Source organism: Malaclemys terrapin, chromosome 23 (genome assembly GCF_027887155.1).
Source record: "Malaclemys terrapin pileata isolate rMalTer1 chromosome 23, rMalTer1.hap1, whole genome shotgun sequence".
NCBI lineage: Eukaryota > Metazoa > Chordata > Testudines > Emydidae > Malaclemys > Malaclemys terrapin.
Genome location: NC_071527.1, coordinates 8755840 through 8779144, shown reverse-complemented (window position 1 = coordinate 8779144; position 23305 = coordinate 8755840). Strand labels below are relative to the sequence as shown.

At 49.5% G+C, this 23305-nt stretch overlaps 1 protein-coding gene across 1 annotated transcript; it reads right to left on the bottom strand.

The window, feature by feature from the left end:
* Nucleotides 1–3839: 3839 nt before the first annotated feature.
* LOC128828447 (maestro heat-like repeat-containing protein family member 2B) lies at nt 3840–21811 on the bottom strand. Its single transcript, XM_054013143.1, has 8 exons — nt 21752–21811; nt 18200–18226; nt 17763–17885; nt 17543–17647; nt 17270–17349; nt 16663–16798; nt 16395–16494; nt 3840–3871 (listed from the first exon to the last, which is right to left on the bottom strand). Exons 1-8 carry the CDS (start codon nt 21809–21811, stop codon nt 3840–3842), a joined length of 663 nt encoding a protein of 220 aa, XP_053869118.1.
* Between the last annotated feature and the right edge of the window lie 1494 nt (nt 21812–23305).

The window sequence follows — 23305 nt, the reverse complement described above, 5'->3', positions numbered from 1 at the left end:
GTGGGATAGAGGCAGGAGTTTGCCATATCGTATCCGCATTGGTTTGTATCGTGCGGATCAGGGGTAACGCCACCCTCGATGGGGCATCTGCTCCGAGGATGTTAACGATAGGGTCCTGCACTTCCACTATCTCCTCCGCCTGCAGGTCCATATTACGGGCCATCCTACGCAGGAGATCCTGGTGAGCCCGAAGATCTATCGGAGGGGGACCTGTACATGACGTGCCCGCCACTGCCTCATCCGGAGAGGAAGAGGAAGATGCCTCCGGTGGTACTGGATCCAATGAAGGGTCCTGATCCCCCTGCTCCTGGGCCGGAGCATCACCTGTACTTGGATCTATGGTGTCGGGTGGCGTGGACACTGAAGCCTCCATGCCCCCTGGCGGAGGCCGAGAGATGGTGGATTCCGGGACCCTTCTAACTGAGTGACCCGAGCGAGAGGTCGATGGTATTGGAGCCCCTTGCTCCTGGTGGTACGCCCACGGGGTCCAAAACGACCAGTGAGATGGGCCATGAGAGTGGTCCTCTGCCATCTCCTGCCAATGGCCCAAGTTCCGTTCCTCGGCTTGCCCTTGAGGGGGGTATGCCGATCTCGACAGGTCCTCCGAGGAGCGAGACACCGATCTTGATGGCCATGGCGGTGCCGAGAGAGACGAGACGATTCCCGTGGGCTGCGGTGCCGCACGGTGCCGGTCCGGAGATGATCTATCTCTGCGCGGTGCCGGCGAACGGTGCCTGGACCGCGATCGGTGCCGATGATCTCGTCGGTGTCGGGAGCCGGATCTGGACCTCGACGAGGACCTGGAGTATGCCCGGTGCCGGGAGCGGCCTCTCGACGTCGAGCGTCGACCGTAGCGGTGCCGAGAACTACGTCTCGACGTTGATCGGTGCCGACGATCATAGCGGTGCCGAGACGTACAGCGGTGCCGCGACGAAGATCTTGGCCGCGAGTACGACCGGTGCCGAGGTGATATTCGGTGCCGGGACTGCGAGCGGCGTGGGGACCTGCTTCGGGACCTGGACCGGTGCCGAGGTTCCAGCCCTTGCGATGGAGGGCGCATCAGGGCAGGTTTCCCCCTTGACTGGACCGGGCGAGTCAACGGTGCCGTCGGTGCCAGTGGTTGAGGCGGTGCCGGCTCTGTGAGAGCTATCAAGTCTCTCGCCGCCACGAAGGTCTCCGGAGTCGACGGGAGTTGTATTATCTCCGGTCTCGGTGGAGACGCTATCTGCACCGGACTCAACGGCCTCGGTGCCGGAGTCGACAGTGCTGGAGGCACCTGTTTCTGGTGCTCCACCGGCGGATTCGGCTCTACCCCCGGCACTGGGGGAGCCGGCGCCTTCAGCACGGAGGTCCCCGTCTTATGGGCTTTTTTATGCCCCGGGGATAATGACCGGCGTCGAGGTACTTGCTGCGGTGCCGACGAGGTCCGGTGCCGGGGAGGCTTGTCCGACACCACCCGCGCGGTCGGCATTGCCGGTGCTGCTGGGGCACTGCGCACCGAGGCGCTAGGTGCCGTGGCTTGGCTCGTAGAGGGAGTGTCCGGACTAAGTGCCGCCTCCATCAGGAGTTGCCAGAGCCGAAAGTCCCGCTCTTTCTTGGTCCTTGGTCTGAAGGCCTTACAGATCTTGCACTTATCTGTTTGGTGGGACTCTCCCAGGCACTTCAGACAGGAGTCGTGCGGGTCGCTCGTGGGCATAGGCTTAGCGCAGGAGGCGCACTGCTTGAAGCCGGGAGCTTTGGGCATGAGCCCGGGCCCGCGGCCGGGGGAGAAAGGGGGAGACGACCCCCTTAGTCCCCTGGACTACTATAACAACTATAACAACTTTAAAACTATTTAACTATTTAACTACAAACACTAGAACTATAACTACAACTGAGAATAACTAACAAAGCTAGGGAGAGTGGAGGACAGCTATGCCGCGCTCCACAGTTCCAACGACCGTCAGGGGCGGTAAGAAGGAACTGAGGGGGCGCCGGGTCGGCTGGGGTATATATTCAGCGCCATGAAGGCGCCACTCTAGGGGGCTCCACAGCCGACCCGCCGGTGTTGCTAGGGTAGAAAATCTTCCGACGATCGTGCACGCGGCGCGCACACACCTAATGGAATGGATATGAGCAAGCACTCGAAGAAGAATCTACATTGTTTTATATGTAAATTGCAGCTAATTACACCCATGTTCAAACTGTCTCTCTTTGGATTAATCGCTCTCTCTCATTATTTTAGTGCTGTGTTGTAAATCAGCGGTTCTCAACTGCGGGCCCACGGCCCACTGGACCCCGATCCCCTGCTCTGTGGGGCAAGTCTTGAGCCCCCCACATCCCGTGGAGCTCCCGAGCCCCCCACTCCTAGCCCCATAGGGCAGAATCCTGCCCGTGGCTGAAGCCCAGAGCCCCCCCACCCCCAATCTGAATCCTGGAGGGCCCTCCATCGCTGGGTCATGGAGTTTCTACAGCATGTTGACGGGGGGGGGTGTCCTTCAAAAGAAAAAGATTGAGAACCCTCATTGTAAATAACTCTAAAAAGTCCATCTGGTCACCACAAAATAGTTATTAGCACTTCTGTGATGTGCAGCAGCCAATCTCAATCTGTAACATCAATCAATATCTTGTCCCAGTGAGGTTAGAATTGGGATTTAATTTAATAGCATCTCTGATGAAATATAGCATTTCATGATCATGTCAGTAGACATTGTCAAGTGTATGCCACCCCCAACACAAGACAAGCTCTCAGAGATTTATTACTACTGTGACTTACTCTCCTTTTTCTTCACAAAGCCACATACTGCAGAGCTCTCTCTGGGCTCAGTCTGTATTCTGACACAACAAAATGTCAACTGGAGCGGAGCCAGTTTTGAGCATACCAAAGGGTGCATGGAATGCAGGACAGACCCTTCAATCCTCATTCAGGTAAATTCCTTCTGACTTCTAGTCTGCTTAACTAAGGACTGGACTGCAGCAGGGCTGGCTCTAGGCACCAGCAAAACAAGCTGGTGCTTGGGGCGGCACATTTTTAGGGGCGGCATGGCCAGCGCCAGAATGCCGCCCCTAAAAATGTGCCCCGGCCACCCTAGCTCACCTCCGCTGCTGCTGCCACGGCGCGCGAAACAGCTGATTCGCGCGCCGCTACTCGCACTCCCTCCCAGGCTCTCAAACCTGGGAGGGAGGGGGAGATCCTGAGCGGCCGCGGCGCACAAAACACCTGTTTCGCGTGCCGCTGCTCCCCCTCCCTCCCAGACTTGAGAGCCTGGGAGGGAGGGGGATATGCGGCGCCCGTGCCACGGCCACTCGGAGTGTCCCCCTCCCTCCCAGGCTCTCAAACCTGGGAGGGAGGGGGAGACTCTGAGTGGCCGCGGCGCGGCACCGCTTCTCCCCCTCCCTCCCTCCCTCCCTCCTAGGCTTGAGAGCCTGGCGGGAGGAGGCAGGGCTGGGGATTTGGGGAAGGGGTGGAGTTGAGGCGGGGCCGGGGGTGGGGTAATTAAAAAACCGGGGGGGGGGAGGGCGACCAAAATTGTTTTTGCTTTGGGCAGCAAAAATCCTAGAGCCCGCCCTGGACTGCAGACATTAGTTCATAGGACTGGGTCCCTCTGCCCTTACTCACATTGAACTGATCTCCTGGAAACTGTAAACAAGTTCCAGTCAGAACCAGTTTTCCTAAGGGGTTTCCCAGCAGGGGCTTCCTGCCTTTCCTAAGGGGTTTCCCAAAAGGGGCTTCCTGCCTTTCCTAAGGGGTTTCCCAGAAGGGCTTCCCGCCTTTCCTAAGGGGTTTCCTGGGCAAGCATATAAATGGCTGCCCTGGACACAGCCTCAGGGCTGTCCATCTGAGTGGCAGCCAGGGACGGTCATGGGTCACAGGTCTTATCTGCAGCCTCATCTGTAAAGAGAAGAGAGAGAAGGAGAAGAAACAACACTTACCTTTGTCATAATCCATTACAGTTCTCCTGTGTGTTCAGACAGTGCATATTGAGCAGAAAGAACACTCAGTGCAGGAGACGAGGGGACTGAGTTAAACTGCAGATGTCAAGTTCACATACTTCCATTTTCAGTGCCTAATCTCTTTTGGCCACGGTACAAAAGTATTTCTGTAGATCAGCATGTGATTATTTGTATTGCAGTACAGCCTCATAGTCCCAGGCACAGACCAGGGTCCCATTGTGCTAGGATAGGGTTACCATATTTCAGCAAGCAAAAAAGAGGATGGGAGGAGCCCCGCCCTAGCCCCGCCCCTCCCACTTCCCGCCCCCCCCAGAACCCGCAACCCTCCCCCCGTTCCTTGTCCCCTGACTGCCCCCTCCTGGGACCCCTGCCCCTAACTGCCCCCCAGGACTCCACCCCCTATCTAAGCCTCCCTGCCTCTTGTCCCCTGACTGCCCCAACCCTTATCCACACCCCCACCCCCAGACAGACCCCTGGGACTCCCACGCCCCATCCAACCACTCCCCACCCCCTGACAGCCCCCCCCGAACTCCCAACCCATCTAAACCCCTCTGCTCCCTGTCCCCTGACTGCTCCGATCCCTCTCCCCACTCCTGCTCCCTGACAGATCCCCCCCAGAACTCCCAACCCCCCACCCCCCCTGCTCCTTGTCCCCTGACTGCCCCTTCCTGGGACCCCTGCTCCTAACTGCCCTCCAGAACCCCACCCCCTACCTAAGCCTCCCTGTTCCTTATCCCCTAACTGCCCCTTACTAAGACCCCCCCCAGCTGCCCCCCAGGACCCTACCCCCTACCTGTACCCTGACTGCCCAAAACTTTCTCCACTCCCCCCAAAAAGCCCCCCCCTGAACTCCCAACCCCTCCCCGTTTCTTGACTGCCCCCTCCAGAACCTCCCTGCCCCTTCTCCTGCCCCCTGGCCCCATTACCCTGCTACTCAGAACAGGTGTTGGGCTCTGTGCGAGCCGGACACGTGACTGCGCTCCCCAGCACAACACACAACCCGGTCCCTGGCCCTGCACAGTGCTGCTGGACCGGGACACTGGGCTGCAGGGGAGGAGGAGCTGCCGGCTCAGAATGCAGGGGGGGGGGGAGGAGGAGGAGCTCCTCTACAGCTGCTCCGGAGTCCAGCCCGTTTCTTTCCTGCAGCCCTCCCAGCCGCTCGCTCTGCTCTGCCGGGGGAGGGGGGAAATCCCGGACATTTTGAGTGATTTACAAATTCCCCCCAGATGCTATTTTTAGCACAAAAAGGAGGACATGTCCGGGTAAATCCGGATGAATGGTAACCCTATGCTAGAACCTGTACAAACATAGAACAAGATGGTCCTTAACTGTCATTAATTAACACATTAACAGCACAACAAACAGACAAGAGGACAATAAAGCAAGAAAAAAAAGCCCCCTTTGACCAGGTACCAGCATATAACTAATAGAATGCTACATATTTAGGGAACTTTCTCCCTGATTTAGGGTCTGATGTGATTAAGCCCCCGTTCCATACCATTGTGTAAACTGGGGACTTGTACAGTTGCACAAGATGGAAAGTATACAGCGGCACACAGTTGAGGCCTACTCCATTTGTAGTACATAAACAGGAGGCCACTCTGCAAGAAGCTAAGGGCATGGTCAGCACAGAGAGTTTGCCTGTCTCTGTGCTGGTGTTATGCACCCCTCACTGTCTACACCTGGCTCCCTAAAGTCGGGCCTTTCAAAAATGCAGCATCGTGTAGGAGCACAGGTAATTGTAACAATGCTTGTCCATTGCAGCTGTTAACATCAGGGCAAGGCATCCACATATAAGTCCATTACGGATGGACCAGTGATAGGAAGAGTGTTCATGCATGTGACAAGTAACACCGTGAACTACGTAATGCCACAGAACAAATTAAGATCAATAACAGAACAACATTATGTGTGGCAAAACCATGACAAACACTGTGCAGGCATCAAGGAGCTCATAAATTAGCACATCATCACCCAAACACTGTCTCAGCTTGACTTAGATCTTGGGCAATAGTAGACCCTCAAAAGGAGGCCACAGCTTTACACCCATGGTCACTGTGGTGGAAATTGGCTGTATTTTACAAGAGCTGGATCATAGGTTGACTTTGAGTGTATTTACAGGAGGCAAGGTTTGCACAACACAAGCCTTGTGCACACACACAAATAGTGTTCTGCAGCAGGGCAAGTTGAGCTGAAGCAATGAGCAGTGGGATCCTTCCCATAGCAGCAGGGGCGGCTCTAGCTTTTTTGCAGCCCCAAGCATGGCAGGCAGGCAGCCTTCTGCGGCGTGCCTGCGGGCGGTCCGCAGTCCCGCGGATTCGGTGGCATGCCTGTGGGAGGTCCGCTGGTCCTGCGGATTCAGCCTACCCGCTGCCGTAGCTGCGGGACCGGCGGACCTCCCGCAGGCATGCCGCCAAAGGGAGCCTGACTGCCGCCCTCGCAGGGACCAGCAGGGCGCCCCCCGCGGCTTGTCACCTCAGGCACGCGCTTGGAGTGCTGGTGCCTGGAGCCGCCGCTGCATAGCAGGTCTTGGGCTTGTAATTCATACACTTCTCTCACTAATGAGAATCAACAGATCAACCCATACTGAATGCAGCTTAACAATACACCATCACTTAAAACACGTTACAGTCAGAGAGGATGATAAATATTCCATTGATACACATTATGTACAAGGCCCAAAATGTCTGAGGATGCAAGAAAACAAAGGTGGTAAATACAGAAAATGCATTACTGCAAAAATAGCCAGCAGATTGACTCCTGCTAGCAAGAAGCTTCTGTACAATGTACAGTAAGATATTGGGCTTAACCCAACTCAGTGCTAGGTTGAATTAAAGTCAGTCAAAGTTTTGTCTGAGTAGGGTATGAGGCCCAGATCCTCAAATGTATTTAGACTCCTAACTTCCACTGAAATCAATGGGAGCTAGGATCCTAAATACCTGTTAGGATCTGAGCAAGGACTGTAGAATTTGACCTGGTAACAACCATAATAATAATTTGCATTTCTAGAGAGATTTTCTTCAGAGCATTTTACAACATGTTTTCTAACTCTGCTTCAAATAAAAGCCATTATTAACAGACAATTATATTTTTCCGTCATTGGACAGATAAATAGGAGAGCGAAGGGATAGCTCAGTGGTTTGAGCATTAGCCTACTAAACCCAGGGTTGTGAGCTCAATCCTTGAGGGAGCCACTTAGTGATCTGGGGCAAAATCAGTGCTTAGTTCTGCTCGTGAAGGAAGGGGGCTGGACTCGATGACCTTTCAAGGTCCTTTCCAGTTCTAGAAGATAGGATATCTCCATTTAAAAAAAAGAAGGTAACATAATTTATTAAAGGGATTTTAAGCAGGATCTTGTATGGAAAAAAAATTCAAGATCCAGCACTCTATAGATGACTCTGCTTAGCTGTGAGTCTTATGGCTTAAAGCAGAATTCCAAGAACATTACTTTGCTTTTTGGAGTAGTTTCTCAATACATGACAACTCAAAATATCTGCTTCCACCTAGTGGTGCGGATTTGCATAACGTGTTATTTATATTGCCTTTTTTAGGTATCTTTGCCCAAAGGATAAAATACATCAGACTCTACTGAGACAATTCACACTTCTGCACAAAGCCACAACAGCACTAAGAATGTATATATTTGTTAGCAAATAGGATCATTAGGGAGAAGGAAAAGGATAATCTCAGCAAGAGGCTCTCTCTTTCTCCTTCACTTTATTCTATATAGGTTTTTATCCTGTTATGATCAATCCAGTATCAGAGCAGCTTCCCCTAGTACATTAATAATATGACTAACACCTGTCATGGTAATATCTTTTATTGGACTAACTTCTGTTGGTGAAAGAACTGCACAGAGTTCTTCTTCAGGTCCTTGAAAGGTTATTTCTTTCACCAACAGAAGTTGGTCCAACAGAAGATATTACCTCAGCTAGGGTGACCAGATGTCCTAATTTTATAGGGACAGTCCAGATATTTGGGGTTTAGGTGCCTATCAAACCCACCCCACCCCCCATCACAATTTTTCATACTTACTATCTGGTCACCCTATACCTCACCCACCTTGTCTCTCTAATATCCTGGGAATGACATAGCTACAACACGGTTGCAAATAACATTTGTCATGTCCAGTTCATTCTCTCCCATCCTCTTCTCATGGGGAGAATTGTGTGTGCAGTTTTGTTTTGGTCAGGCTTTGATTTTTGGTTTGTTTGGGCATGAGGTTATGTGTACATATTGCTCTGTATTTATATTAGAGAAGCCAGGTTGAAGAAATGCACCTTGCACTAGGAATGGTGGGAAGGTTTGTGATGGACCTTAGTTCCTTTGGGAGTTTGTTCCACTGTCACAGACTGTCCCCTGAGAAAGCTCCACCACTAGAGGCCCTGATGCAGCAAGCCACCCCCATTCAGCAAAGCATATGCTTAACAAGCGTTTGCTTGAATCCCATTAAAGTCAATGGGATGTAAGCACATGCTGAAAGTTAAACATGTGATTATGCAATGTAGTTGTAGCTGTGTCAGCCCCAGGATATTAGAGAGACAAGGTGGGTGAAGTAATATCTTTTACTGGACCTCACACCCTCCTTGAGTGAGTCTCTCACCAACCTCCTGCTGGGCCTGCCACTGCCCCCAGGCTCTCCCAGCAGGGTGCCAGGAGCCCCCAGAGGTGCACTGAACTCTTTGCCTTGGGGTAACTTAGGAAAGAGCCCCAGATATACTGGGCCCTGGCCATTGAGCACCTTGAAGAGAAGGGCTGAGACCTGGAACCTGGCTTGATATGTTCATGTTGCAGAAGTATGAACACAGGTGCACAGTGTCTGAAGGCAAACAACAAACAAAACTTCAGTTACCACTGAATAAGGGGGCCTGTGGAAAAAAATAGTACAATTGTGCAATTAAAGACTGTGTCAAAATGCACGTGCACAGTACTCAGACTACCTGAATCCTGGCATTTCCTAACTTGCCATTGCTCAAATTTGCAAACTTACTAATCGTTATTTTAATGCAGATTTTTATATATTTGTTTGGCATCTAAATATATAAAAATACAGACATTGATTCATATCATTTTAGTGCAAACATCCCCATTTCATTATTGGTTTGTTTTTAAATAAAAAAGTAGAGGACTAGGTTCTGGCAATTTCTATATTGAGCTGTAAAGAAAAATATTTTTAAGGGTTTTAAACTGTTGAAACAGAGGCACAGAGATTGTCTCACATAGGGAGGAGTCAGTGATGCAGTGCACACTTTCCCAAGCCAGCAGAGTTGCTGGACCCGAAGACATTCCGCCTCTATTCCTGAGTCAACCTTTGCCAGAAGCTAGCAAACAGAAGGACAAAAGTAGCCCTCCATTTTAATAAAGGTTCTTGTAACTTCCTAGGTAAACTGTTCTCTTCCATTCTTTAGTTGACTGTTACTCAGGCTCTGTTCTTACTGGCAAACTTGAATTCTGATTTTTCTACATCATGGCCAGTCTTTATCATCTCTCTTGTAAACTTGAATATGTCAGTCCCTGAGAGGACATACTTTCTTGTTTTTTCCTGATTCGGCAATCAGAGCTCTGGGGATTGAGCTCCCATTTAAGATACTTTTAATGATGACCCCCAGTCCTTTATTTCATCTATCAGGATGTTCAAAGAGAGCAGCTACACATCACTGAACACCATTGCTCTGACCTTGGATTCCCTTGTAGACTGTGTGGGACTGGGGTAGCTGTCTCAGCTGGATTCTTAATCCAGAGGAAAGACGCTCTGTCCTGTTAAATCAAGATCAGGAATGGCACATAGATTTGGGATAAAAAGTACATTTTACTTTTACTCTATTTTCTTATTTCTCAAAAGGAACAGTACAACAAAGATAAAAACATTGTGAATAAACAATATAGATATTGATGTATCTTGTATGAAATGGGACAGCTGCTCTTCTACTATAGGGATGGATGCCATATCAATAGATAAGATAAAAAGACAAAAAAACTGAGAGACTGAGGGCCAAATTCTGCTCCTCGGTTACATGAGTATGTCGCCCCCTGACTAGGGCCCAAATCTGTGTCAAGAAGAGTAAATCTGGTCCCGAGGGAGTATAGAACAACTTCCAATTGTTTTTATTTTCTGTGTCTTCCAGCAGATGGTGGTACAAGTCAATAGTATTGTTCATGGTGTAGCTGTATTACATTTCCTTGATTTTGGCTTGCTCTATGATAATTTTATATTTGTTATCAGGGCCAAACCCTCAGCTAATGTAAGTCATATCATTTCATTAAAGTCAAGGAAACTTTGCCAATTTACCCCACCTGAGAATCTGATCTTTGCAGTTTAATACTAATTAACCCCCTTGCCCCTTCTATATTTATAGGGAATCATGTTTCCTCAAATGGTTTTAAATCTGATGTCAAATCATTTCAAGTTTAAATGTGTTTAACAAAGATTAACTGGTTCAAGTTAACATACTTGGAGGCCCAGATATGTTAAAACTGTTTAAGAAGGGTGGTTGAGTCTAAACTATAAAGACAGTTCCAAATATGGACCACAATTCAGAAAAGCAGCCCTATTCATCATAGTATCTGAATGATGTAAGCAAGTTCTTACAATTTGGATCTTAGATCATGGTCATGATTTAAAAAGTTAATTGACACAGCTGGACACCAAGAGACAGGGGAAGAGACTCTGAGTTACACAGTGGTTTCCTTGTAACTTCCTTACCTTTGTAAGGTATAGTGTCAGGGTTCCTTCCCTACTCTGAACTCTGGGGTACAGATGTGGGGACCTGCATGAAAGCCCCTTAAGCTTATTTCTACCAGCTTAGGTTAAAACCTGGTATGCTGCCACCACCAAGTGATTTAACAAGAAACAGGGAAAGGACCACTTGGAGTTCCTCTTCCCCCAAAATATCCCCCCAAGCTCTTACACTCCCTTTCATGGAGAGGCTTGAGAATAATATCCTAACCAATTGGTTACAAAGTGATCAAAGACCCAAACCCCTGGGTCTTTGGACAATGGAAAAATCAGTCAGGTTCTTAAAAGAAGGATTTTATTAAAAAGAAAAGGTAAAAATCATCTCTGTAAAATCAAGATTGAAAATAACTTTACAGGGTAATCAGATTCAAAGAGCCCAGAGGAATCCCCTCTAGCCTTAGCGTATGTCTACACTATGAGAGTAGTTCGATTTTACTTAAATCGAATTAGTGGAAACGATATTACAAATTCGAACGTGTGTATCCACACTAAGAACAGTAATTCGACTTTGTGAGTCCACACTAATGGGGCAAGTGTCGACATTCGAAGCGGTGCACTGTGGGCAGCTATCCCACAGTTCCCGCAGTCCCTGCTGCCCATTGCAATTCTGGGTCGAGCCCCCAATGCCTGCTGGGGAAAAAAATGTGTCGAGGGTGGTTTTGGGTAACTGTCGTCATTCAACCGTCACTCCCGCCCTCCCTCCCTGAAAGTGCCAGCGGGCAATCAGTTCGTGCACTTTTCTGGTGAGTGACAGCGTGGACGCCACAGCACTGCGAGCATGGAGCCTGCTGCGATCATCACTGCAGTTATGGCTGTTGTCAACACCTCGCACCTTATCATCCATCTTTTTCAGAGGCAGATGCTGAGAAATCGGGCGAGGAGACCACGGCAGCGCGGTGAGGACATTAAGTCTGAGAGCGGCACAGACCTCTCGCAAAGCACGGGCCCCCACGCCGTGGACATCATGGTGGCAATGGGTCATGTTGATGCTGTGGAACATCAATTCTGGGCCCGGGAAACAAGCATGGACTGGTGGGACCGCATAGTGCTGCAGGTCTGGGATGAATCACAGTGGCTGCAAAACTTTCGCATGCGTAAGGGAACTTTCCTGGAACTTTGTGAGTTGCTGTCCCCTGCCCTGAAGCGCAAGGACACCCGGACGCGAGCAGCCCTGACTGTCCAGAAGCGAGTGGCCATAGCCCTCTGGAAGCTTGCAACGCCAGACAGCTACCGGTCAGTTGCGAACCACTTTGGCGTGGGCAAATCTACCGTGGGGGTTGCTGTGATGCAAGTAGCCAATGCAATCGTTGAGCTACTGCTCTCAAAGGTAGTGACCCTGGGAAACGTGCAGGTCATCATAGATGACTTCGCCGTGATGGGATTCCCAAACTGCGATGGAGCTATAGATGGAACTCACATCCCTATCCTGGGACCGGAGCACCAGGCCAGCCAGTACATTAACAGAAAGGGCTACTTTTCAATGGTGCTGCAAGCACTGGTGGACCATAGGGGACGTTTTACCAACATCAACGTCGGATGGCCGGGCAAGGTTCATGACGCTCGTGTTTTCAGGAACTCTGGTCTGTTTAGACGGCTGCAGGAAGGTATTTACTTCCCGGACCACAAAATAACTGTTGGGGATGTGGAGATGCCTATAGTGATCCTCGGGGACCCAGCCTACCCGCTAATGCCCTGGCTCATGAAGCCCTATACAGGCGCCCTGGACAGTGAAAAAGAACTCTTCAACTACCGGCTGAGCAAGTGCAGAATGGTGGTGGAGTGTGCTTTTGGACGTCTCAAGGGGAGATGGAGAAGCTTACTGACTCTGATCTCAGCGAAACCAATATCCCCATTGTTATTGCAGCTTGCTGTGTGCTCCACAATCTCTGTGAGAGCAAGGGAGAGACGTTTATGGTGGGGTGGGAGGTTGAGGCACATCGCCTGGCTACTGATTACACCCAGCCAGACAGCCGGGCAATTAGAAGAGCCCAGCGGGACGTGCTGTGCATCCAGGAGGCTAGGTTCCACAGTGAGCAGGGTAACCTGTGACTATTAAGTTTGTTTAAAGAGAAGCTGAACCTGCCCCCGTTTCTTTACCCACTTAATGTTGACTATCCTTTCCAGTTACATACCCCATTCACCCCGTCCCCCCCCCTTCCAACACACCTTTAAAAATAAAATAAATGGAACTTTGTTCATTAACACCGTTTTCTTTATTAAGGGTTTCGTGGTAAAGTGTTGAAACTGGGACACAGACTGTGGTGGGGAGCGGGTGTAGTGATGGAAAGGACGCTTCTAAACTCGAGGAATGACAGGCAGGGCCGGCTCTAACTTTTTTGCTGCCCCAAGCAGCAAAAAAAAGTGCTGGCCCCCCGAACCCCCGCCAAGCACCGCGCCGCCGGAGCCCGCCCCCCCAGCCGATCGCCGCCGGAACACCCCCCCCCCAGCGCTGCGCCCTGCGCCGCCCCCCCGCCGAGCGCTGCGCCGCCGGAACCCCGTCCCGAGTGCCGCGCTGCCGGAGCCCGCCGCGCCGCCGGAGCCCGCCGCACCGCGCTCCCCCCGCCGCCCCTTACCAGGTGCCGCCCCAAGTATGTGCTTGGTTGCCTGGTGCCTGGAGCCGGCCCTGATGACAGGCTCCTGCTCCTAGAGCGGTCCGCAGTGGTGGACTGGTTGTTTCAGCGTAGCCTGCCACCCCTCCTTTTTGGGACTCTGTGTGTGGGGGCTATGTGACTTTGTGGCAGGGGAGGACGGTTACAGTTCCCCCCCTGTGAGGTTCTGTCATCCAGGCTAAGGACCGCTGCATAAGATCTGTAACCACCCTCCCCCGCCACAAACTCACATAGCCCCACCCCCCCACACAGAACATGAAAACCACCTCCCAGACTGACCAGGGTGCCTAGTGACTGCAATGTGTGTGTGACCTGCTGCTGAACCTGCCCCCATGTCTGTACCCTGGTAAAGGTGACTGTCCTCTCTAATTACCAACCCCCCTTTTCCCCCTTCAAACACACTCTCCTCTAAAAGAACCTGACGGAAACAGTAATTAACAGAAACGTATTTTTTATTAACAACTACACAGTTAGGGGATGACGCTGGGACGGGGGCTTGAGTGAGGTGCTTTTGGAGTGAAGGAAAGGACTTATCAAAACTTTCGGAATGAGAGCCGTCTGGTACTTGAGCAGTCTGCAGGGGTGGAGTGACTGTTTTCATGGCCCCTGCCGCCCCTCCTTCTTGGGACTTTGTGGCGGGGGAGGGCGGTTAGAGATAGACTGCAGCGGGGCTCTGTCCTCCTGCCTCTGGTCCTGCAGAACATCTACAAGGCGCCGGAGCGTGTCCGTTTGCTCCCTCATTAGTCCAAGCAGCATTTGAGTCGCCTGCTGGTCTTCCTGCCACCACCTGTCCTCCCGTTTGCCGTGTGATCGCTGGTATTGTGACATGTTCTCACTCCACTGGGTCTGCTGTGCCGCCTCGGCTCGGGAGCAGCCCATAAGTTAGGAGAACATCTCGTCCCGTGTCCTTCTCTTTCGGCGCCTAATCTGCGCCAGCCTCTGGGAGGGGGATGCCGGGGTAGGTCGGGAGACACTCGCAGCTGTGGGATGGGAAAAAGGGAGTGAATTCCTCACAAAGATACATTTTTGTGAACAATGAACATAGTCTTTCTCCATTACATGCACAGCACCTATCACATGCGCACTCAGGACAAGGTCGAATTTTCGGCCTTCCCATTCAGTGCCTGGGGTCTTGGAGTACAGATCACACAAGCGGGGCAGGACAGCGGAATTCGGCTAGCAGGCAGACATGGTAAACCATAGACTTTTGGCTGCTGAAAGCTTAATTTATAGCAGTGCCCTCCTTTCACGTTCAAAGCAGTGCCCCTAGCGTTGGCCAGTTCCTGCTGCTGGCAATCCGGCCAGCATGAACTTTGCCCTTGTCCCATCCCCCTCGCAGCTATCCCCGGGAAAGATCCCTGTATGCTGCCCCTGTCCCACATCCACCGCGTGGCTGTAAACCGCTGGTTACAGTTATGTAAAGGAACAGGCAATCAGTCCCAATACTAACATTCCCCTAATTTAAAGCAGGTCACTATGAGTGATATCACTCTGATGAGGATCTCGGACACAGAGAAAGACTGCATGCTGCGTAAATGCCAGCAAAAACCAGGGCCGTATGCGGCCATGCTGTGCGAGGCACTGATCCCGGAGTACTTGCTGCTAGCCTGGCGTGGAAAAGTTTCCTACCATGGAGGACGCAATAATGCCACTCTCCCCAGGAACCTAATGCAAAGGCTTTCAAATTACCTCCAGGAGAGCTTTGTGGAGATGTCCCAGGAGGATTTCTGCTGTATCCCTGGACACATTGACACAATTTTCCAGTAGCTGCACTGGCAAGGACTAAAAAGTAGAGCGCCTAGGGCAAAGTAATCATGCAAAACCGGACATTTTGAGATACTTTTGCAGTAGTTGCACTGGCAAGGACTAAAAAGTAAAGCGCCTAGGGCAAAGTAATCATGAAAAACCCATTGTTAATATTCCATTCCTGTTCTGATCAAAATAAATGTTTACATGTTTAAAACACTTACTGACTGATCCTTCCCCTGATTCAGGGTCAGGGTTAACGCCTTGGGAGGGTTGGTAAGGGATCTCCATGAGGGTGATGAAGAGATCCTGGCTGTCGGGGAAATCAGCGTTGTATGCGCTGTTGACTGCCTCATCCTCCTCATCTCCTTCTTCATCTTCCCCGTCCGTGAACATCTCCGAGGAAGCGGCCATCAACACTACCCCATCGTCAGAGTCCACAGTCAGTGGCGGGGTAGTGGTGGCAGCTGCACCTAGAATGGAATGCAGTGCCTCGTAGAAACGGCATGTCTGGGGCTGGGATCCGGAGCGTCCATTTGCCGCTTTGGTCTTCTGGTAGCCTTGTCTCAGGTCCTTGATTTTCACGCGGCACTGCGTTGCATCCTGGCTGTATCCTCTCTGTCAGGGCTTTGGAGATCTTCTTGTAGATCTTCGCATTCCGTTTTTTCGATCGCAGCTCTGAAAGCACGGACTCATCGCCCCACACAGCGATCAGATCCAAGACTTCCCGATCAGTCCATGCTGGAGTCCTCTTTCTATTCTGCGATTGCATGGTCACCTCTGCTGGAGAGCTCTGCATCGTTGCCAGTGCTGCTGAGCTCGCCACGATGTCCAAACAGGAAATGAGATTCAAACTGCCCAGACAGGAAAAGGAATTCAAATTTTCTCGGGGCTTTTGCTGTGTGGCTGGTCAGAGCATCCGAGCTTGGACTGCTGTCCAGAGCGTCAACAGAGTGGTGCACTGTGGGATAGCTCCCGGAGCTATTAGCGTCGAATTCCATCCACACCTACCCTAATTTGACATGGCCATGTCGAATTTAGCGCTACTCCCCTCATCGGGGAGAAGTACAGAAATCGATTTAAAGAGACCTCTATGTCGAACTAAATAGCTTCGTTGTGTGGACGGGTGCTGGGTTAATTTGATTTAATGCTGCTAAATTCGACATAACCTCCTACTGTAGACCAGGCCTTAGTTTCAAAGTTACAGCAAAACAGGGATACCTCCCTCTAGCAAAGGTAACATTCGCAAGTTGAGAAAAACAAAGATAAACCAATACGCCTTGCCTGGCTATTACTTACAAGTTTGTAAATCTCTGACTCTTCCCTGCTGTAACACAAGAAACAATCTCCACCACAGTTCAATGGGCTACTCACTTCAAACATTTCCTGGAACCAGTCTGCGGTTGGTTCTTCCTCCAGCAAAGTCTTCATTAGCTTGCCAAGGACTTCCAAAGACCTCACGTACAGTGACTGAAACCAGAAGAGAAGGAGTGAGGCTCAGCACAGATCATTTGTGTGTGTGGGCCGGGGAAAGCTAACCATAACCTTGCCAGGGAAGCCATGTGTGACTGCCATCACCCAGTGCCTGCTGGGCAGAAATACAGTGGATGGTGCCAGAGGAGAATTGTTGTCACGTACCTGTATATGCAGAGCATCCTTTGCTGTCTCGCCTTCCTCTATCATCTTCTCCAAGGGAGGAAGCGGAATTAAACTTTTGAAACACTGATCAAGGAGTTCACGGTTTTCCTCCAAGGTCAAAGATGGTTTGAGTTTGCTGGCAGAAGAAAGATAGGGAGAAAAGTCATGCATTAGACTCAGTACCACCTCCAAGTACAAGAAATGGGTCCAATGACTAGAGATTGCCCCAGTCAAGAACCCCAAATGCAAACAACCCTTCACTTTGCAGCTGAGCACCTCTTTGCACCTCTATTAAGTATTGGCTCATCTAGAAGTAAAGCTAAAGCTTCAAGTCCCCTTTTTAGAGAAACCCACAAGCTTCCTTCCCCCTGCCAGCTAGCCAGACACCTCCCTCCCTTGTACTGCATGCCCCACAACCTCCAATCTTGTGTCTTTCAAGCACAAACCTCCAAATGGACACATTCAAACCCTCAAGAACAAAAGTTCTGCTGGTGAGCAGCATGTGAGCCAAACCCTGCAGGCATCAGACTGCTCCCAACCTGACACTCATGAATTAACAAATAAGAAGTCATCACAGTGCCAGGAAATGTGGCAGAAAATAGTCTACCTCAGATGTTCAATGGCAAGAACTGCCTTGTAGCGAACTGGAGATGCCAGGGAATCCAGTGGTTCCTTTTTAATGAAGTCCTGAAATGCATTAATAGGGACATAAAAAATGGGAAATGGATTTGAAAGGCAGAGAGGTCTTCCTCTCACACCCTGAAATAGGGCCATTTGCCAGACCTGTAATAAACAGACACCGGGCTCAGCAGGCTCTCTGCCTCTGAAATGGACCGTAGGGCCATCTGCAGGCTATACGGAGGACAGAAAGATAACTCACCAGACAGAAGCCATTCCTTCCAGTTACAGCCCACAATATGTCAGCATCTCTGCCGAGCTCAGAGTGGACCCAGCATTCAGGGTGCCATGCAGGTAGCTCATGAGACTGCAGTAGTACAGTCACAGCCAATGGATAAAATAACATCTCCCTGGAAACCCAGTCTTATTACATTACAACAAATTCCTTTGTACTTCAGTCCTCAAAGCTCCTAATCACTCACCAGCATGTAGCCAAGGAGCTCCTGTTTGTAAGAGAATTCGAACTCCTGGGAGTCTCTGGTCTCCAAGATGGCACAGCTAATCTCCGTGACATTCTGGATGAGGGTTAATTTTAGGTACATGTCCTACATAATCCAGAAGGAGAAACAAGAGGATGTGGATGAGAAACAGAGTACAGAAGATAAAGATCAGGAATTAATTCTATCCTCAGGAGAGGATAGAGGTGTCCACAGACCCCAGAAGGCAGAGGACCCCGGCTCTGCACCCACCTCAGAAGAAAAGAAAACCCAGGTTCATCAAATAAATCCAGATCCACTTACACCAGAGCAGCCAGGTACATCCTGCTTGATGTAGCAAGGAAATCAAGCTCTGTGCAATTTAAACAAGCAACTTGTGTATAGAAAATGCGAGAGCTGAAGGCAGATTATTTAGAATGTACCTTGTTCGCAACAGTGATGCCCAGCACCTGAAAAACGAAACGCAAAACAGCTCTTAGCAATGTACGTAGTCCCACATAACACACATCCTCAAAATGTCCTGGCTGGTGAGTATGGAGCAGAGAGAAGTCACTATTGTTAAATCTTCCAAAAGGCAGGAAATGTATCCAGAGGGGGTGTTTTGCAGAGGTCAATATCAGGGGCCATCCTACATAATATTTGCATTTGTGAACTACTAGAAGTTATCAGTTTGGTTCAACTCTTTTTGACAATGCGTAAATGAGAGGCTAAGTCAGACAGGACTGATTCACTTTCTGGACTGTACCAGCTCCTTCCCACTTGATTATCTGACCTGACACAGCTCACAATTCCTCCTTTGTTTGCTAGGAAAATGATCCTAAGGAAACTTCATGTGGATTCCCACTGCACTGCAGCAAGTGGGGGTTCTCTTCACCAAATGCAGCCCTAGATGCACATTCTACCCAGTGGGTTGGCCAGTTCCACCTGGCATCTCTGACCCAGGGGTACTATTTTCAGGGTCAAGACGGACACATGACCAGAAGTAAAGGGTATCATGTGACCCCTCTAAGAACTCCTCCAATCACGATGGGTTTCACACACCCCCATAGGACCACCCGAGAGGAGATTTGACCAATCTGGGGGTGTTCCGGGGTGGAGTGATCAGGCCGGAAGAGGGTCATGTGACCCCTCTAAAAACTTCACCCATCGCCCTCTACCAATCAGGATGGGTTTCAGCCACAGAGGACTTTCCCAAGAGTGGATTTGACCAATCGGGGGGGAAGGGAGTTCCGGGGCTGGATGACCCGCACAGAAGAGGATCGTGTGACCCCTCTAAGAGCTCCCCCTATTGCCCTCTACACATTAAATGCAGCATCACCCCCAGAAGTCCCAGCACCACGTGGAAGAGGCCATTTTTGTTCCAAGAATGCATGTTTTAGAAATCATAGAAACACTGAAAGGAAAGATGGAGTCCTTCACCACCCCTGTGAGAACTTAGGACTTTGTTTAAACCTCAAACGAGAAAGGACTGAAAAAGTTCTAGCGGAGAAAGGAAAAGGGAGAAAAAAAGCAGCTACTGGTGAAATGGTTGGGGTGGGCTGATAAGTTTAACAGCTGGGTCAAAGCTTCTCAACTCTGTGACATTTAGAGGTGAACGAAAACGATTCCTTCTGCAAAGAGAGAGAGGAAGAGAGAGAGAGAAATGAGCGACGGCAGGTTTTACATTACTTTGCCCAGCAATGCCAGCTCTGGGTTTTTCCCCCAAAACATCAGCTCGAACTTTACAATACAGCTAATTAAGCCCTTGGATCTCCCGGGTGCCTGCGAGGTGGAGTTTGTGGAAATACAATACCCGCACAGCTGGAACACTATCTAAGGATCATTGAAATAGGATAGAAAAGTTAGACTTAGACTAAAGTCATGCTCCAATAATGGGTATAGTACAAAGATAATTGAAAGCAGCCTGTTTGCTGGAGCATGCTACTCTTTCTATATAGCAAAACTGCTTCACATTCCCAGTGGACTTTGCTCAATATTGTTTTTAAAAATGAGTACCTATTGGGAATTTCTTAGCACTCAGTGCTAGTACAAATCAAGCCATTTATTTGGGGACCTAGATGTGAACTCAATAGCCTAACCTAAGGCAATCCTTTTTTTTAAAATCAAACTTGGCTTGTATTCATGTGTTACCTATTTCCATGGTGGCATCAGCAAGAGGCACATATGCAATGACATTCACTGTACATAAAGTTGCCGTAAGAGTCTGAAGCTAATGCTTGTTGCCTCACTGCACTTTGGGGGAGAGCTGATCAGTTAAAGAAAACACCTGCCATTCCAGACATAATCCATTCTCCAAAATTCCTCTTCATCCAAATGAATGTCACCTCCTATTTCTTCTCCAGGTCCATATACATGACCCAGCACACCACAAGACCCATCAAATGGGAAAAAAGTCTCCAGGCTCTGGCAAAGAACACATAAAGGTTTTAGCTGACAGTTGATGGAACCAAGTAATCAATTCAACTTCAAACTACCATAATTTCAGCAAAGATAAAAACACGGTCCTCAGACTTTCCATCTCATTTAACTTCTCTTTGTTGCTAATGTTTCAAGCCACAGAGGCATGTGTTAGGTCAACAACTCAGAGCTACACCCCCAAATTTTCCAGAGCTCTGCTTCATGTTCTGGGGAAATAGAGGATCACAGGTAGGTTCAAGCCACCTTTCTCCTGACCCAGCCAACCTCTTAAGCTGCCTGGGGCCAAGTTCTAACTTTCTGTGCCAGGTAGCTACTCCCATGATGCTGCTGGCCAAGATTGCAAGAGCGCAGTCCCACCTCTCATACCTTTGCCATGCCCCCTCCTGGTCCTTAGCCTGCCCCAGAATGCCTCCTAGTATTTACAGGGGAGTCTTCAGCTGCTGCTTTAAAGCAACGTTTAGTTCCTTTTTGCCCTCTGAGCCAATGCGGTGGCTCAAAGGGGACATACAAGGAAATAAGGATCTGGGCCATCCAATTTCAACATTGTGAATATTTCTTTCACATGTGTCCATCACACATGTATTTCTAAATATTAAAAACTGTTTCCGTGTGAGTTCCCACATTTTTCTTAACAAATTTAAATGATCTCTATTAAAGTAATCAATTTTATGAAGAGACTGATATCTACCGTACAGGGTAGATGTGCACTATGGCCCCAATCCTGAAATCTTTTGAGTAGTAATTCCTTTCAAAGCCTAAATTCTGCCCTCAGTTACAGCCATGCTATTCCCATTGCATTCCACGGAAGTTTAACATGTGTATCTGAGGGCAGAATCAGGCCTTATACTCAGTGTCTCCAATTTGTGCTTTCTGCTGAGCTGCATTCTGTGCAGGACGTGACAGGAAAGGAGAAAAGTATCTGTACACCACCTTTATATTCTCCCCCTCCCCTGGGCTGCCATAAAGTAGAGCAGCCTTAAGGCAGCTCAGCTTACACTGGCTTGTAATAGTCACCACGTAGGAAGGATGGTCTAATGGCTGATGCACTAGACTGAGACTCAGACTGTGCTCCAACACTACAGTGATGGTCAGCTGTATAAAACCCTAAGATAGATGGAACCTGGGATCAATTCCTGGCTTAACTCCAGACTTCCAGTGTGTGACCTTGAATAAATCATTTAATCTACCCTGTGCCTCAGTTCCTGCTCTGTAAAATAGGAATAATGTTTCTCTACCTCATGGGGCCCTGTGAGGACAAAGTCCATTTTTGACTGTAAGCTGCTCAGATATTATGGGGATGAGGACCAGATACTGTACATCAGTAGGAGGAATAGCCTGGGACTTGATATGAGAAGATAAGCAGCACTGAAATTCATGTTGTTTACTTTCCTCAAAAGGAAACCTTAGCACTTCAAAACGCCTTTTGGAAATACTCTTTAAGGAAGCACCACCAAAGAAACCAGGCAGCTTTTAGAAGCAAATGTGATCATGATATTAGCATTGCCATTGTCTACTGTCACAAAATGTAGTGGTGTGATATGACTCCAGACATTTACAGTCATCTCTACTGCTTGGTCCACCTCCTCATGCCTCAGTTTGTTGGTATAATTCACCATCCTACATGCAAGGAAAGTGCAGGACATAAATGTTAATATGCAGTGTTGTCATAGCCGAGTTGGTCCCAGGAGATTAGAAAGATAAGGGGCGTAAGGTAATATTTTTTTATTTGACTAACTTTCAAGTTGCTTCCAACTTCCCACTTCCAAGATGGTCCAATAAAAGCTATGATCTCACCCACCTTGTCTCTTTAATAAATGATAATAGACATATTCAGAGTTGTGGTTTGTGAGCTCAGAGGGCTGTATTGTCTGGCCCACCAAGTTCATTTTGCACCATGTAAGTAGCACTCAGTGAACCTAAAGCAGCTGCAGCTTGATGTGAGAGAATTCTTTCTGTATAAGGGAATCACCGCAGGTATATGGTAGTATAGCTGCCTCCCATGCCAGTGTAGATCCTGGAGCAGTGTTGTAATCTACATTGTTTTATATGTAAATTGCAACTAATTACACCCATGTTCAAACTGTCTCTCTTTGGATTAATCGCTCTCTCTCATTATTTTAGTGCTGTGTTTTAAATCAGTGGTTCTCAACTGCGAGCCCAAGGCCCACTGGACCCCGATCCTCTGCTCTGTGGGGCAAGTCTTGAGCCCCCCACATCCCGTGGAGCTCCCGAGCCCCCCACTCCTAGCCCCATAGGGCAGAATCCTGCCCGTGGCTGAAGCCCAGAGCCCCCTCCCCCCCCCCCCAATCTGAATCCTGGAGGGCCCTCCATCGCTGGGTCATGGAGTTTCTATAGCATGTTGGGGGAGGGGGAGTGCGGGGGGGGGGGCCTTCAAAAGAAAAAGATTGAGAACCCTCATTGTAAATAACTCTAAAAAGTCCATCTGGGCACCACAAAATAGTTATTAGCACTTCTGTAATATGCAGCAGTCAATCTCAATCTGTAACATCAATCAACATCTTGTCCCAGTGAGGTTAGAATTGGGATTTAATTTAATAGCATCTCTGATGAAATATAGCATTTCATGATCATGTCAGTAGACATTGTCAAGTGTATGCCACCCCCAACACAAGACAAGCTCTCAGAGATTTATTACTACTGTGACTTACTCTCCTTTTTCTTCACAAAGCCACATACTGCAGAGCTCTCTCTGGGCTCAGTCTGTATTCTGACACAACAAAATGTCAACTGGAGCGGAGCCATTTTGAGGATACCAAGGGGTGCATGGAATGCAGGACAGACCCTTCAATCCTCATTCAGGTAAATTCCTTCTGACTTCTAGTCTGCTTAACTAAGGACTGGACTGCAGCAGGGCTGGCTCTAGGCACCAGCAAAACAAGCTGGTGCTTGGGGCGGCACATTTTTAGGGGCGGCATGGCCAGCGCCAGAATGCCGCCCCTAAAAATGTGCCCCGGCCACCCTAGCTCACCTCCGCTGCTGCTGCCACGGCGCGCGAAACAGCTGATTCGCGCGCCGCTACTCGCACTCCCTCCCAGGCTCTCAAACCTGGGAGGGAGGGGGAGATCCTGAGCGGCCGCGGCGCACAAAAC